At 35.7% G+C, this 16,392-nt stretch overlaps 1 protein-coding gene across 1 annotated transcript in view; it reads right to left on the bottom strand.

The window, feature by feature from the left end:
• LOC125228117 (fringe glycosyltransferase) overlaps nucleotides 1-15,902 on the bottom strand; it is a 38,334-nt gene extending 22,432 nt beyond the window's left edge. Inside the window, exons 1-3 of the mRNA XM_048132571.1 lie at nucleotides 15,476-15,902; nucleotides 6,565-6,613; nucleotides 5,935-6,037 (exon numbers count right to left, since the gene is read on the bottom strand). Coding sequence (XP_047988528.1) covers nucleotides 5,935-6,037; nucleotides 6,565-6,613; nucleotides 15,476-15,760 — 437 coding nt within the window. The 5' untranslated portion in view covers nucleotides 15,761-15,902. The remainder of the gene's footprint in view (nucleotides 1-5,934; nucleotides 6,038-6,564; nucleotides 6,614-15,475) is intronic.
• Nucleotides 15,903-16,392: the final 490 nt, after the last annotated feature.

Genomic DNA, 16,392 nt, shown 5'->3' with positions numbered 1-16,392 from the left:
ATCCAGCTCAAGAGTTAGTCAGTTCTGTTATAAACGCCTGTCAAGAGGCTTGTCTTTTGATTGTAATTTTTTTTTTTGTAGAGGTTTGGTAAGTTTTATGAATAAGATAAGGGGGTTGGAATAAATAAATAAATAAATTAAATATTATAGGACATTCTTACACAGATTGACGGAGTCCCACAGTAAGCTCAAGATGGCTTGTGTTGCAGGTACTCAGACAACGATATAGGTATATAATATACAAATACTTATAAACATAGAAAACATCCATGACTCAAGAATCAATTAGTCAATTAATCAATTAGTGAATTTCAGACAACCTGCTTTAAGTGACCCAACACGGAGCTAAAAGAAAAATAATATAATTAATTTATTGACAGATGAAATACTAAACCCTGATTTCCTTAGTGTTGTATTGTATAGAAAGAAACATTCAGTATTCAGTGAGGTTAGAACAATCAGTTGTTGTGAATAGTTTGAAAGATAAATTATTACGGCGCCACGAGAAACCGAATAGACTAGTATTATATGGCGTTGATAATAGTTTGTACTCGTCTTGTTGATATTTATGTTCATTAGAAGAGGACCGCATTTGAGTTTTAAGATAGGGTCAAATAATACTTGTATTTTGGTTATCGTGATTCCAATGAATGGAGTCAAAGAAACTCTAATCGATCTGTATTATTGCTTCCACGGTGCATAACAAGGACACGTGTTTTGTTTTATGTAATAATAAAACACGAATCAAAAAGATATATACGGAAATAAAGATATAAAAACTTATTTAAATACCTAATGAACGTTTATATAACCCCATTGACTTTAGACATCAAAAATAGGGGACTACCTCTACATTCCTAATGACGTTTGTTCGAAAATCACTTGGCCTAACTCATTTGGCCGAATTATGAAATGCCTAACGCTCTTTTGGCCTAACGATCATTTGGCATAATTTAAATTTTGCCCCAAAAATGACATTACCCAGAACCGATTCGCTGTTAGAAAGGTAGGTTTAGGTTAGGTTAGAACCGTGACCTCACACAAATCCGAATCGCTTCTAAAAAAGTGGGTTTTAACGGCGTTAGGCGAAACAATATTAGGACATTTAAATTAGGCCAAATGATCATTATGCCAAAAAATATTAGGCGATCTAAAAATCGAAGAAAAAACTTTAGGAATCTAGATATACATCCCAAAAATAGATTAACCCCTCGAATGCAATTTAGACTATTTGATTGAACATCCTAACGTTATTAATTCCGTAGAAAATTTTGGACATCGGCATTCCAGGGGTTAAGCGACAATCTAAAATACATCCAACTTCAAGTAAATCCGTACACCATCCAGACACCTTTAGCTCGCTGTTCAAGGCCCATAATCCTATTACGGCAGCCACCTGGGCCCAATAAAAGATCGTTCTGCGCCAACTAGTGGCCGTTCTTATGCGGAAACCGGATACCGCTTCTTCGTACAAACGTCCCTTATTTCCTTATAAATATTGACGTCATGGAAATATTTTTCCACAATTTGATGAACCCAATGGTCTGGAAGAGATCGCTCTTAAGCGTTAAGACCGCTTGTTGTTAACTCTGTTTAAGTGACTTTATATTTCTTAAATATGCATTATGGTGCTCCAACATTGCCCAGTGTGGAAGTACCATTACTTATACTTAATCCATTAATTAAGTTGCACACAGTTCATTGTATTGTAATGTCGTTTCTTTCGTCTTATTTATTTTACAATTTATTATTCGGCTTAGGACTGGAGAGCGAACATGAAAACATTTTTTTGAAAGCGAACACAAATACTTTCTTTGACACTGACATATCCATAACCTATCAAAACAGCATGACTACGATTATTATGGCATTCCTCTCCGGGACTCCGTTTGTATGAGAAACAATCATCTCCTTTTACCGTTCCTGCCGCAGTCCGCAGAGCAAATAGCACCGGGATTTCTTAAAATTTCCTAAAATGCCATTATGGGTTTACTGAGGTTTACGAGGTCTTAAATTTGACCGTTACGGTTATTCGGTAGCTTTTGATGGCTTACCCGATTTTATAGCTTTGGGACATTACACACTTAAATTAATTAATGTGCCGGCGGTTTGGTCGGTCAACATGATATAACAGTTCTGAAAATTCGAGTACCGGTAATCCAAAAGTTGACCTAAAATTATTATTGTTTCACCATTTGGAAAATATGCTAAATAAATCGTTATTTAACATATAATTGTGTGGTGCCTTTAAATAAGATGTAAGTAATGAAATGAATCGCGTCGAGAAAAAAAAATGTCATAACTAATGAGGATGGCTTTTCTAAAATAATATTAATTAAATCTTAAACGTATCCAATTTGAAATCTATTTAACTACTGACTGCATTAGTGTAATAATAATATGGCCTAAAAACCCACTTGACTTTTGTGGGAAAACAAACCTAATAAAACCCATCTCCGCTGTGTCAACGCGTGAAAATTATTGTGAGCCCAAAATAATATTGGACTTGCTCTCCAAAAACCATTACGTTGTTGTGTGTTTGAACACCGAGGTTCGAGATGAGACCGCGGATTATCGTTTGAACTGGCATAGGCAAAAAGCTTGCTTGAATGGTGGTTGGTGGTCCTTATAGTGGGGATACGGTATAAGGAATGTTTATGCTTAACCGGTATTTAAATAGTAGTGATAATAGATGACGATAAGTTCACATTGAAACATGGCATTTGTTGCCTGCAGGCACACAGTTTTTTGATACTGACTTAAGTTTTTGTTTTCTTCTGTCATTTAATCGCATATTTTTATGAAATGATTATGAGCTTCTTAAAAATTTGGTCGAGTTGGTCGCCTTCATTTACCGATTTTGATATCAAATCGAGGCTACAAGGAAAACATAGACATGACCAAAAAAATTAGACTGTTATTTAAACAGGCTATCATTTGAAATAACATATGAGTTACATAGTAAAGCCTGACAAGATTTTATTTGACCCTGAAGAAGTGTCGCTACAAAACGTTTTCATATGGCAATAAAGTGCGGACGTCATATATAATGGGGACAGTGTGTACTGGTCTCGCGTTAATATTTGTAGAAAACTAAAACATGGTTTTAGAGAACAAAAATGTAATAAGCAAGGTTTGAATACTCGCTACTTGTATCCGCACAGCCTAAAATACACATGAATCTTGTGCCTGCATCAAAGTCGTCAATGTTTATTTTCTTTTTGCGTGAGACCTTGTTTTGTACTGGTAGCAATGATGGAACAGTCTCCTTATTTCTATAAATATTTTTCACGGCAGAGCTACAGACACCTTAAATAAGAACAAAAAATATATTAAGCTTAATCGAAACCAACTAATCAATACAGGAGAACCGCACTATAAACCGTCAGTACCGGACATGTCAACAACCGATTTCGGAACATTATCATCGAAATGCTGTGAAATCCTTCATCCTTTTTTGTTGTAATTCATTTTTCACATTAAGTATAATTATTTTCACTTTTTCAATATTATTTTGGGCATATTTGCGATGAAACCGTTAGGAAATTTAAAATCTTTTCTTCTTGTTTATATCACTGACATTCGATGGCTTTCGATGACGGGTGTCAAATAGTAATCCTTGCCAGTAAAAGAAATTAGTTCTGCTGAAAATCCGCAACGTGGCGAGGGTCAAATAAACACTTGTCAGGCTATACATGTCAACAAAAATACGGATTACGCAAATTTTTTCCTACATTGCATCTTAAGCATCTTATATGCAAGTTGTCGATGTAAATAAACATTATCTATAATTTATTCTTCATCACTGAGAAATAACAAATGAGAGTACCAATTACTTTTACCGTATCTCATTCTATAGGCAAAAATCTGCCTTAAACGGTGGTTCCTAAACAAATTTGTGAGACACCGGTGGTGTAATAAGATGTCCATTAAGATTCTTTGATATTTAAGTCGACTCGGCAGACATTTGACGATGTTTGATGCAAAAGTGATTTAAATATTTTCGATTTTACGATGGTTGACGTAAATTATTTTTCGTAGGTACTTAATTTTTGGTACAGGCATTGAGAAATTCGACTTCTTTCAATTAAAGTTAAGATAATTTAGAAAGTTAGAGTTCTAGATAGGATTAAAGAAAATATATATATTAAAGACAAAGAAATATAAATTCAAGACAATAGAAAACAGAAGAGGTGTACTAGTTGGACATCTGCTACGACGACACGACCTGTTTGTCAAAAACATGGTAGAAGGAAAGAGGGGAAGAGGAAGACCTAGGAGAAACTATTTCACCCAAATTAAAGAAAAGGTTCAGGTCGTGTCGTACCAGAAGGTGAAGGAGTTGACAGAGCACCGGACGTGAGATTGCTCCACCGACAAGAGCACAGCTCTTAAGTTAGAAGAAGAAAATAATTTAGATAACTTCATTATTTGGTAAAGAATGAAGAATATTAAAGGCATTGATGTTATGTTTAAAGAGTATAAGTTTGTTAATTCAGATTTTTCTTTACAGGCCATAAATATTTATAAATATGACTGGTCTAATATGGACTGACTCCACGAGACAGGCCTAGCCTAGTGTGGTGGTCAAAGGTAAAAAAAAATACCTACTTGTAACACTTTTTGGCAAATAAACTATTTTTATTTTATTTATTTTATTTTATGAATTCCCATTATGTCCTAATACGGGGTATGTGGGTATGTCCATACGAAGGAACGTAAAGACTCATCAAGCGATCATTATACCTCTCAAACAAAACGGAAACCCAATATTTACCCGCACAGCTTCTAAAAACAGAAGTTAAGAGCGTCTTGTTTTTAATAAAAACAAAAACGATCTCCATGGGTTTGTGTACGAAGTGCAAACCACCGTGATATTTAACATAGCCCATGTTTGTTTGTTAAGATAATTAGAAATGATTTTTAAAATAATTGGAATGTTAATACGAGTAACTTAGGTATAAGAAATTTGATCTCGAATAAGATTGGCGTAGTCTGTAATTTGATCTGAGATTTGTTTGTTGCATTGAAGTTATTTTTATCTAATCATTCCGCACGCAAATATGTGCATATTGGTATCACGTAAGTTGTGTTAAACACAAGACAGATTTTAACTCGATTTATTAATGGCTAAACATATTGTTCAAAGTAGTTATTTACAAAAATATTTCACTAGATATATTTTCTGAGTTTTTTTCCATATTTGTCGAACGTCATATGTTTTCTATCTTCGTATCCTATGCTACATTTTTATTTTCGACTTATATTCAATTCACTATTTCATCTTATGCTTATGCGTGAGTACGTGTTAATGAACAGCACTTACTTTCGGAGACTTCAAGGTAAAAATATTATTATATCTATTACCGTTGGTTCAAAGCTTATTTTTTCTCATTACAACAATAAAAAATCTTAAACTATAACAGTGTGTTTGAAACAAATAACCCTCAATTTCCGTTTGATCTAGACTGACGTACACGCAACTTTATTTATAAGCTTGTAAAACTAATTGCAGGCATGGGTATAATTATACAGATTAATAGTGTTAGTATGTGAGACACTGATTGCAATTTAATTGCCCGGTTGTGTTGGATGAGTGATGTGCCGTATTGATGTCTGGTCCCATCGTGACGTCAGCCATTTATATAAATAAATACGAGTATGTATACACAAAATCTACACTCAACAGGCTCATTTACCCTCAAATGAAAACATTACACGTCCAAATACAGTCTGACCGAAAAGATTAGAAATTAAAAGTGGCATCATAGAGTCGTCCCGTTTTGTCACGCTTACTGATTTGAAAGAGATGATAATGATACTATAAATGTGGCAACTTTTTAATTTCTCCTCTCTTTGGTCGGACTATAAGGAGAGTCCTGTTAAATAACGAAAAGGCAATTATAGATTTTAAATAATTGAATTATTACTCACTTTTTATTAGTTTCTAAGTAGCGGTCATATTCAGCCGCCATTTTGCAGCACAGTGCATTTCTGGAGTGAGACGCAGAGCATTTGGTGTTCACCATGTGGCCGTCTGCCAACAAAATAATTAGGATTAACATTTGACATTGAGATGCTCAGAAACATTTTTAAAACTGTATAAGGTACCTATTACAGTTGGAAATATTAACTGAAGGGTAATTTCAACTACTTAATTGATATTGTTTCCAAGTTTTTTTTGACTGGGATTAAATATTGATGTGATAACTTTAAGTAAAACATAATAAATGATAAACTAAAACTAACTTAAAATATTTCAAAAGTACACTCTAAAAATAAACTTCAGCAACCCAATCATGTTTTACATTGTTCACATTAATACAGTGTCCTCTGGTCACATATGGCACGCCTGTACAGGGGACATATGTGGCACTTTAGTTATTAGTGAAAAACGTGGAAAAATCATCGATTACTTTTATTCGCCAGTCGAAAAAATATTTTTAGTGCGCGGATGCGAAGTAAGAAGAAGAATGCAAGTCATTTTTTTAGTGCATTTCTCATGGTCAATAATTTGTATGTAAATGTCAATCAAACTAAGTTACAAATATTTGTGAAACTTACTTGTTTGGTTTTGATGAACTGGATTTTCTACGTCGGTGAAAAACCATGTCTGTAACAAAAAAAAAACAAGAATTTTAATACTCAACATTTATTTAGTCAACCGTACGAAGTCTTGTCTTTCCACTTGTCATTTACTACTGGCTACTCGTCTGTATGTAAAGGCACAGTATAATAATAACAGTACTATGGTACAGTATGGCCACTCCCGCTTCCCGCTGAAAGTGCCGCCCACCCCCTCTCGGTTACCTCACAGCCTGTCAAAAACGCGAACAGTCGACCTGTCATATTTCACTCATACAAGCTTAGTACGCGTTCACCTACACGAGAGATTGTGTGCTATACAGAGTGGGGCCTGTAACAAAGGCGAAGAATTGAACTCTAGGCTATTCTCCTTATACTGATCAACATTTGTTCGGCGACTTTTAAAAATAACTTGTATTTTGATTTTTATCACCCTTGAAAGTTTTTTCTAAGAGGTAATGTATTGCGAATTCTGTTAAGTCTAAAGTGTGACAGACAACGTCAATGACAACAATAATGGCGTACATTGAAGCTAATATTTATTTTGTATGAAAAATTAAAAATTTAAAGACTTCATAATTTTTAAAAGTCACTGAACAAATGTCGATCAGTATAAGGAGAATAGCCTACAGTTCAATTCTTCGCCTTTGTTACAGGCCCCACTCTGTATATTTGATCGCTGTGTCCGAGGTGTGGTAAAGGTTTGTTCACACGGCTGTTATGGCTTTTGTGGAACAATAACTGTGCAATATTGGTAGGTAAGTAACCAGAGTCTATCTTTAGGTATTTAAATAAATGTAAAGGAAATCTACCCTCAAATGGCTCCTTGTGTCAGTTGAGGATAAATGAAAACCCTACACGACCAAATAATACAGGTAAAAGAGAGGTGGCTTAGTGACACATCCGCTTGGTTTTTGTATTTAGTTGGTTAAACGATAAATTTCTTAACTAGGTACCCGAAAATGTAAGACTTTACGTTCTTTTCAATAGGTACCATAACCGCCACACATAAAGCGTTTTGATAGCGTAGCGTTAGTGGAGCGCAATGATAGCGGTGCGCCGGCGGAACACTGGCGTTCCACTCGCAATCCGCGCGCGTTCCGCTCGCAATACGCGCTCGTTAATTCCCGCCGGCGTCCGCTGGGCGCAACGCCAGCGTTCGTCCGGCGCACCGCTATCGTTGCGCTCTGCTAACGCTCGGCTACCGCTCCGCCTACGCTATCAAAACGCGCAAGTGTGGCCGAGCTTTAAAGTATAGAATATTAGCTACGCTCGCATTAAATTTGAAAATTGCGGAATACTCCATACAAACGTCCACCCCCCATTTTAGGAAAGTGGGGGGTTGGAAAGGGACTGAAAGTAGCCTATCTAGTAGTACTCTTCATCTCTTCAACTATCCTCACTTAAAAAATCACGTCAATTCGTCTCTCTGTAGTCTGTACAACGTAAACAGACACACACAACACACACATTCCCATTTTATAATATTAGTATGGATAGGTAAGTTTTAATGGTGAATTGCAAAGTAAAATGTGTTTCGGATAAAGTACGTAAATTCAACGTGCATTTGTATAATTACTTAGTAACAATAGCTTATCAAAACACGTTAAACCTTCACGCTTAACTAAACATCATGTTTATATGCCCATAACTCCCGTAAGTTTAGTGTGTAAAATTCTATGGTACATAGTTAGAATTAGAATCTACCTATACGAGTAAGTAACGTAACCGTGACTAATGCATGTTTTTATGATTCGATTTTAACATTTTATGGTTGAAAATAAATCAAATTTTACGGAGTAAATACAATAGGTATGGAAACTGGTAAATACATCTACATAATTACGTACAATTAGGTAGAAAGAGTGTCCATTCTTTATAATTAGATTTACAAAAAATATGTTGTCTTTATACAACTTCTCTTTAAAGTTTCTGATGTCCAGAAGATTACCATAACCATGATTTTACCAGGGAGAATCTTCAGAGAATCTAAATATAATATGAACATCCGATTTTCATAAAACATGGCTAAGAAAACTCCCGACTAACACAGCTTTCAAATAAAAAAAACTAAATCGAAATCGGGTTTACCTATAAAATACGTATATACACCGCCTTGATTTCAATTTGTATCAAAGTAAACTTTGGCACCTATCGGAATATTCGGAATACGACCTCAAGTCTAAGCTACTAATAATATCGTCACATCAGCATTTGGGGCGGTAAAGGCACATAGTGTACAATCTTGTTGCCCGCTGAGAGAGCACAGCTTGCACCTTATCTCATTCAATACTACGTGTACCTAAATATTCAGGTTGCCTTTTCACCAGATACGTGTTACATGCTCGTTACATGGATGTTTTTGATATTTAGCAATAATGTTCATCGGTCCTACCACACTGCACTACGCTGCGTGCGTAGTTGAAAGCACAAACGCTCATGAATCGCTCACGAAACAAAACGCTCGTAGATATCTATCTCTATCGTATATCTCTTGCGTATTGGCGTGACAGAGCCAGACTACCTTTCGTGGCGTTTCGTTTTCGTTTTGCCTCGTAGAAATGCCATTTGGCTACAGGGCCTGGTAGGAATGTAGGTATAAATTAAGGTATTAAAAAAAAAAACAAATACTTTGCAAATTTTAGGGTAAGTTCCATTTGTTGGTTAACTACTACTTACTACTAAATACCACAACACAGACGAGTTGCTATAGGTTTGTAATAAATGGTAAATTTTAGTCCACTGATGTCCAAGCTCATAAAAATAGTTTGTCCTTATTCTGATATCCTTGTTTTAAAATATATTCATGGCTTGATGTATTCGCAAAGAAGATAAAAAATACAAGTTATGCAAAATGTAAGCGGATTATTTATTGTGACACTGATAAGATTCACACATGTGGTAGTCGTTTACGGAAATATGACTTTAGATGGATGTGCACACAAAACAATAGTTATTTGTTATACAAGGGGGCAAAGTTGTATTTTAACGCCGAGTGTGGAATTGAAAAACGAGCAAGTGAAAGGATTCTATAGTTGAACCACGAGCGAAGCGAGTGGTTTGAGAATAGAATCCTGAACTTGCGAGTTTTTTAACACACGAGAAGTAAAATACATTTGCACCCGAGTGTAACACAAAACTTTTCCCCTCACTAATAGCGAGGAAACTACAACGCAAAAAATGCGTTTATCACTGCTTCCAGTAGTTCCACAGGTGGTAAATCATCTTTATTACTAGATTTACCTACTTTTATCAATTTTAAAGCAGTTAATTTGACTTAATTCAAGGTCAAATTACTTTACCCACTAGTGGATAAAATGCGTTTTTACCCGCTGGTATTAAAGGACAAAACATGTGTTTCCGAGCTAGTGAGGGGAAAATGTTTTATCGCATTCATGAACAGGTCATTGTTTTCTATCTTTTTGGAGGAATATTTAAATAAAAATAACAGTAAGTACTTCGTTTTATACGGCAGCACTGTTCTTTAGGCCTCATGTTAAAATTGATACTGAGAAAAAAATACCAAAATTGAGCTTCGAGAGTTTACGAGGATTTAAGTGTCTTAAATTTTGTGCTTTACTTTGCTATAGATTTAAACATAATATTTCTTACAACTACTTTGAAGTCAATTCAACCCGTCGATATGAACAAACTATTAAAATTTTGCACCGAACTTCCAGTACTGTGGAAAATCCAATTTTATCATCAGTTTTTGATGAATTTTACTAGCCGCCGGCATGACAATATGCAATGTGTGTATTCCTAAAAACTAAATGCATTTTTTGTAGTTGACTAACTCTATTTCATATTCTGAACTACTTTTTTTTTCGCAGTACCAAACGAAATAAATAAAAACTACGAGTAATTTACTAGTATCTAACTTCCAGCGTTAATAACTCTCTAAAGTCTACAAATAGTATTAGACACACCCCGGTTTCCCGCGACGTGTTTGTCAAAGTGGTGGAGCACAGATAAAGATTGCTGAAGGTTTACATACGGTCAACCAATTTGAATCCTAGGCCACTCTAGAACCCTGTCTTATTGACACCGTGCATTATTGGCCATAGAAGTCAGTTTTGACGTTGACTGTGAAAAGGTTCTACAGTGGCCTGGGACTCAAATTGGTTGACTGTACGTCAGGTGGTCAATGATCTTTAAAAAACAATGTTAGACTTATATTGACCGGGATATAGACCGTGATTATTACCTTTTTGATTTTTGTCGAAAAACAATGTTGGTGAATTAGTAACAGCGGTGTTGGATTCGTTCACTTTTGTATACCTATCTGGTACTTCTCCATGTTGTTATCTCGCCCAATCCTATCCTCGAAGTCCCGGCGTATTTGTACAAGACAAGTAATTTTGAGTTTTGAACTCTTACGGAAAAAAAAACAATATCGGAAAAATATTGGCCTGGGTCTTACGAGACGAATCATTATCAAAGTTGAAGGAACGAGTTTGTGTAACTATGTATTCTGTTACTTCCGAACATCTTATCGGATTCAGTTAGGTACAAATGTGCATTAGGTTCGTTAGCTTATTCTTATTTGAGGAAGACAGAGACAAATACTCTCTATAAAACATTCTGAATAGTATGTTTATGTCTGTTTGGTGTTTTTCTTTACTTTCTATGAACATCACTTATGGCAGTCTACGTTTGTATAGAATGTTTTGCAATATTCATTTAACCCCCAACGCAAAAACGACGGGGTATATGTAATTTACCTACACAACATAAAATATAAAATATTTGATGTGCTTTCTTATCTGAACTGTGTCCTCTATACATAATACAATTATTTTAATTGCTATTCGTTTTTTGTAGTTTCTGGTTCGGGCCATGCATGTTTGTCTGTCAAATAGTCCTCGACTCTGTAATAAGCCTTTAACATCAATGATTTTTTTAAGTAGTTCTTAAGAGCTGGGAGGGGTAATCTCAAAGCAGTGTCAGGTAACTTATTATAAAAATGAATGCATTGCCCAACAAATGACTTCTGTACTTTACGGACACGAAACTTCTTTATGGCAAGCTTATTTTAGTTTCTAGTGTTATAATTATGGATATCAGAATTCTTAGTGAAACAGTCTATATTCTTAACAACATAAATTATACTATCATAAATGTATTGGGAAGCTACAGTTAAGATATTAATTTCTTTGAAGAGTTCTCTTACTGATTCACGTGTTCCTAAGTTGTAAATAGAACGAATGGCTCTCTTTTGTAATACAAAGATAGTCTGTATGTCAGCTGCTTTGCCCCAAACCAGAATACCGTATGACATTACACTGTGAAAATAACTATGATACACTAGGCGAGCTGTCTCAACATTAGTCAGTTGCCTGATTCTCCTAACGGCGTATGCGTTATAAGTTTGACGTGTCTGTCTGTCTGTTTGTCTGTCTGTCTGTGTGTGTGTCTGTCTGTGGCATCGTAGCTCCCGAACGGATGAAACGATCTAGATTTAGTTTTTTTGTCTGAAATCTGAGTTAGTCGGGAGTGTTCTTAGCCATGTTTCATTAAAATCGGTCAACTATGTGGCGGTCGGGGTTTTTTTCAAAATGTTAATTTTGTGGTTAGGTAATTTCTGATGTAAAGACATTTACCTAGACACAAATCACTTGTCTCGGTGTCAATGACACTTCTAACTTAAGTATACTTTTTCCCAAGAGGGCAAAACAATCGCAGTTATGTAAAAGACTTCGTCATTTCAATCGCTTTGAGTATAACTAATTAATTTTTAATGAGTTTTTACTTGAGATCGTTAAAAAAGTTTCTTTGAACTATTAATTTTGTTGGCTAATTACGCTTATCACTGTTTTTAGGCATTTTAGTTTCATTTCAATTTCTAAATGTTTTTTTTTTGTTTAGGTACAGTCAACCAATTGGAACCCTAGGCTACTGTAGAACTATGTCATAGTGACGTTATAAATCAGATTGTAAGAAATCTCTTACTGCTTATCATTTCGACATGGTTGTAGAGTGGCCTAGGGTTCCAATTGGTTGACTATACAGTCGAAGATGGAGACAAATTAAGAGGATACGGTAACGAAAATGCTAAAATGGAAAGGAGTCCCCCTTTCAACTTGGGAATTTTAGTTAAATATACAAGTGTTATTAACTAGATTTATCGAAAAAAAAATTGTCCATTAAGAACAACTCAGTCAAAAGGTATTTCAAAAAAATCTTTAAAATCGAGGTTCCGCTCTCGAATCTTTCCTCCTTCAAAACTTAATCAATCGGAACGAAATTTGAGAATCTGAATAACAATGAAATAATCTATGTTGGACCGTTTAGCTTTTTTGGTTAATTGTTACCAATCTTGATTATTACACATTTTTTGCGCCCCAATGAAAAAGGCCGTTTTTGGAATGTTTTGATTGGCTCTAGAATCTTTAAAAAGCAGAATATCAAAAAAATCAAAACGTTCCGACACAGATAAAAATAATAACAATCTGTGTTGAAAAAATCATTGCTCTATCTTCAAAAACCAGGGAGGAAATAGTCGAGAGCGTTTGTATGGAGAATTGACCCCTACCGTATCGTCTCCAAAATTAAACATCAAAAGACTACGTTAAATACTTCGTAAAACTTATCTAAAACATCAATGCACCTAATAAGCTAAATTCTGTGAATCACAAAAAGCCCAGTAGTTACAATGAATTATTTTTAGCACCTAATATTTTAAAACATTATATGAAGTACATATTAATGACCGACATTCAAAAATAGGTGTTTCATCCTCAGGATCTTATTAATTATCAAAAATGTTAACGTGCTAACAAAATCCCCTCTGTAACATAGCACGAGATAAGCATCAGTTCTAAGAAAGCTAAGGTGCGTGCTACAATTTGAAAATAACGCAGATAACCTAAAGAAACACGATAGCCGGAAACATTTGGACGTCCGTCGGCAAACAGCTAAGCGCTGTTGTCATTACCTGGGTGGGTTCGAGGTGATGTCAGTCTGATGTTTATATTCTTAGTTGTGCATTGCTTCGAAGAGATTCGATACTTCGTAACTATCCTTTTACATTCTTATGTTCGTATGTACCTGTTTTCGAATGGGGAATGAAGACATAAGTGGGTGGTGTTTTACTCATAATGCATATATTTACTGATAAAAGAAGATTTAATCTGCAAAATATTTGACATATTGATTGCGGCAATTGTTTAATATCGCAATCAACCACGCAGATCGGGCCTAAGCAACTTTATGCTGAAGTGAACGTGTTAGACAATATTTAGCCTAGTAATAGTAACATTTCAACGATGGAATAGAAAATGAATCAATACTATATTTTGTAAATGGATTAGGTATGTTGACATTGTTAACTAAGAGAAATGTTTCTATCAGAATTTTCAATTATGGGGGACTTAAACAATAAGAACTTGATTGAAAGCAATCCGCCAATGTACAGTTAGCAACATAACATAAAACAGTTTCTAAACAAGAGCACGATTCGAAATGCGATCGGCCACGAGCTTTCGATACAAAAGGGCTAATGCAACATCACAATCGGGTCACGTGGCCGGCGCGCGCCCAGGCCACGCGCGGGCGCAGCGCACAATATATTTATGCTGGTCCTTCGGGCCGGATTAACGGTCGATTATGCACGTTCCATGCAGGAAATGCAAGTTGAACGAGCGCACGACTGAATCTGGACCGCTCTCTATTGTCTGTTATATCCACGATCGTTTAATAGACAATATTTCGAGGAATTCCCAAATCACACGGGCTGAGTGATAAATGGATTCACCAAAAATGTTTGCATAATAATGTTGTGTCGGTGTCCCGTATGCTCATGGAATAATAATGTGTTGGGAATTCAAACGAGTTTATTACAGGATCTGCTTTTTAGCTTGCTTAAGATTCATTGCGTATACACACTGAGAGAAGAAAATTAAGTCGTTGTTTTATAAGCAATTCCGAAGGTAATGGCAATATTGACCTGGCGAAGACACTGCCTGCTGAGATCGTTCTAGTGCATTTATCACCCTAGTATTTAATGTGCACTCTGCGGGGTGTCCATTTATTGCCATTCTGTTAGTTACCTACTAGGTAATATTGAATGAATGTGCTCATAAATCATAAAATATATTGGTGAAGTTTGCATGATTTTGGCAATGCCTTAAATGTAACTTTTACTGCAAAATCGTATGTTTTTTACTAAGTAGTGTACTATTTAATACTCATTCTTATTGGTATTTACTTTCAAATAAACCCTTCGTTTAGTCTTATTTTTGTCTAGAACGCTGGTATTGTTAGAGAACAAAAACCCTACAGATTATATAATCCTCGTAGTGTATATTGGTTTTTGTCATATTACATAGTTATAGTTTTTACAAACTTTGTACTTTCTTATGTTAATTCAGTCTTAGATGTACTATTGATTTGTGGTCTTAGATACAATTATTATTGTATTGACATGTCTTATTAGTCTTATACCATATTTAATATTGTTTATTAAATTATTACAACTTATTAATGGTTGTTTATTACTTTCGTAAACAAGCAAAGTAACGAAATTATCAAAAAGTGCGAAAAGTAGGTAGGTACTTTATTGTTAATACATACATAATTCCAGTGCAAAAAATGTCTGTTGCCCCGCTCAGTCAGTAGGTAGATACAAATTATTCCACTGCAACTTCGGAACAGTCATTAAGATGCTGGCGGATGATAGCTCTTGTAAAAATAAATATTGTTGACCACTAACAAGGCACGAGTACCTACTCATTTTATCTTCTTTGAATAATCTTGTTGGTTAACTTGTTTTGACATCTTTATAAGTCCTTTTGCCGGGACATCCTGACAGTTGTCTTAACTTAAACAAACAAGTTTCTCATTTGGCCTGACATCTTAAAAACTTAACAAATTAAAACGGAATGTTTACCTGGTTTTTTGCCAACTGAAACCATGTCTTCAAAATGATTGGCAGTCTCGAGTTTTCATAATATCTTGTAGTTTTAACACTTATAAACAAATCATCCAATGTTATATTTATTGTTGTATCACTGTCATTACTAATAACACTAGTTTTAGTCACTGGGTCTATAGTCAGCTCCTGCAATTGCACTCGAGGTTCTTGGAAGTTAGAGACACCGCCCTGGTACACCAAAAGGGTGCAGTACAAGAAAGCGACGATCGCGGCGACTTTAAGCAGTTTTCGACTCGCCATCTAGCCGAATGGCGCCAAAGCGCGCATGAGCTTCACTACTTTGCCACTCATCTGTTGGACTTTGTTTATCGAAATGTTATTGATAAGCACGCGAGGAAAAAGCTGTGGTGCTGAGTCAAAGAACGGTTACAAACTAATAAAAATGTAGCACAGGGCTCCGAACATGCCCGCGCCTCCGCGCGGCGCCCCACCACGTGGTGCGAGCGAGAGGTCGGATGTGCGGCGCCGCTCGGGGCTGAACTACCTGCGCGCGCGCCGGCCGACCTCCTATTCCCTTCTCTTTCTTTACACTCCCCTCTAGAGAACCAGTATAAATTTGACCTCGAGATTCCCATTCGCTGAGGGTAGTCTATAACCATATCATCCTGGTTGTATTGAGGCTTGTGCTAGTAAGCGATAGGATGATCAACCCTTGCACTGCCGGCAGCAACTCCCGTGTCAATGGCTGGAGTAATTGACGCCTACAGTATCGACAACTTTTGAACCTTGCTCTTACTCTTGTATTGGCGGTATAAACAAGCAACAATAACCCTTTGTTAGAATCATCATAATACATATTACATTCACTGGTGCACTGTGTAATGTAAACTTAATTCTTTGTTACACACATGTGCAAGTGACTTATCTTTTAC

This window comes from Leguminivora glycinivorella, chromosome 7, assembly GCF_023078275.1.
Source record: "Leguminivora glycinivorella isolate SPB_JAAS2020 chromosome 7, LegGlyc_1.1, whole genome shotgun sequence".
NCBI classification, from domain to species: domain Eukaryota; kingdom Metazoa; phylum Arthropoda; class Insecta; order Lepidoptera; family Tortricidae; genus Leguminivora; species Leguminivora glycinivorella.
This window is presented reverse-complemented; position numbering and strand designations above follow the sequence as displayed.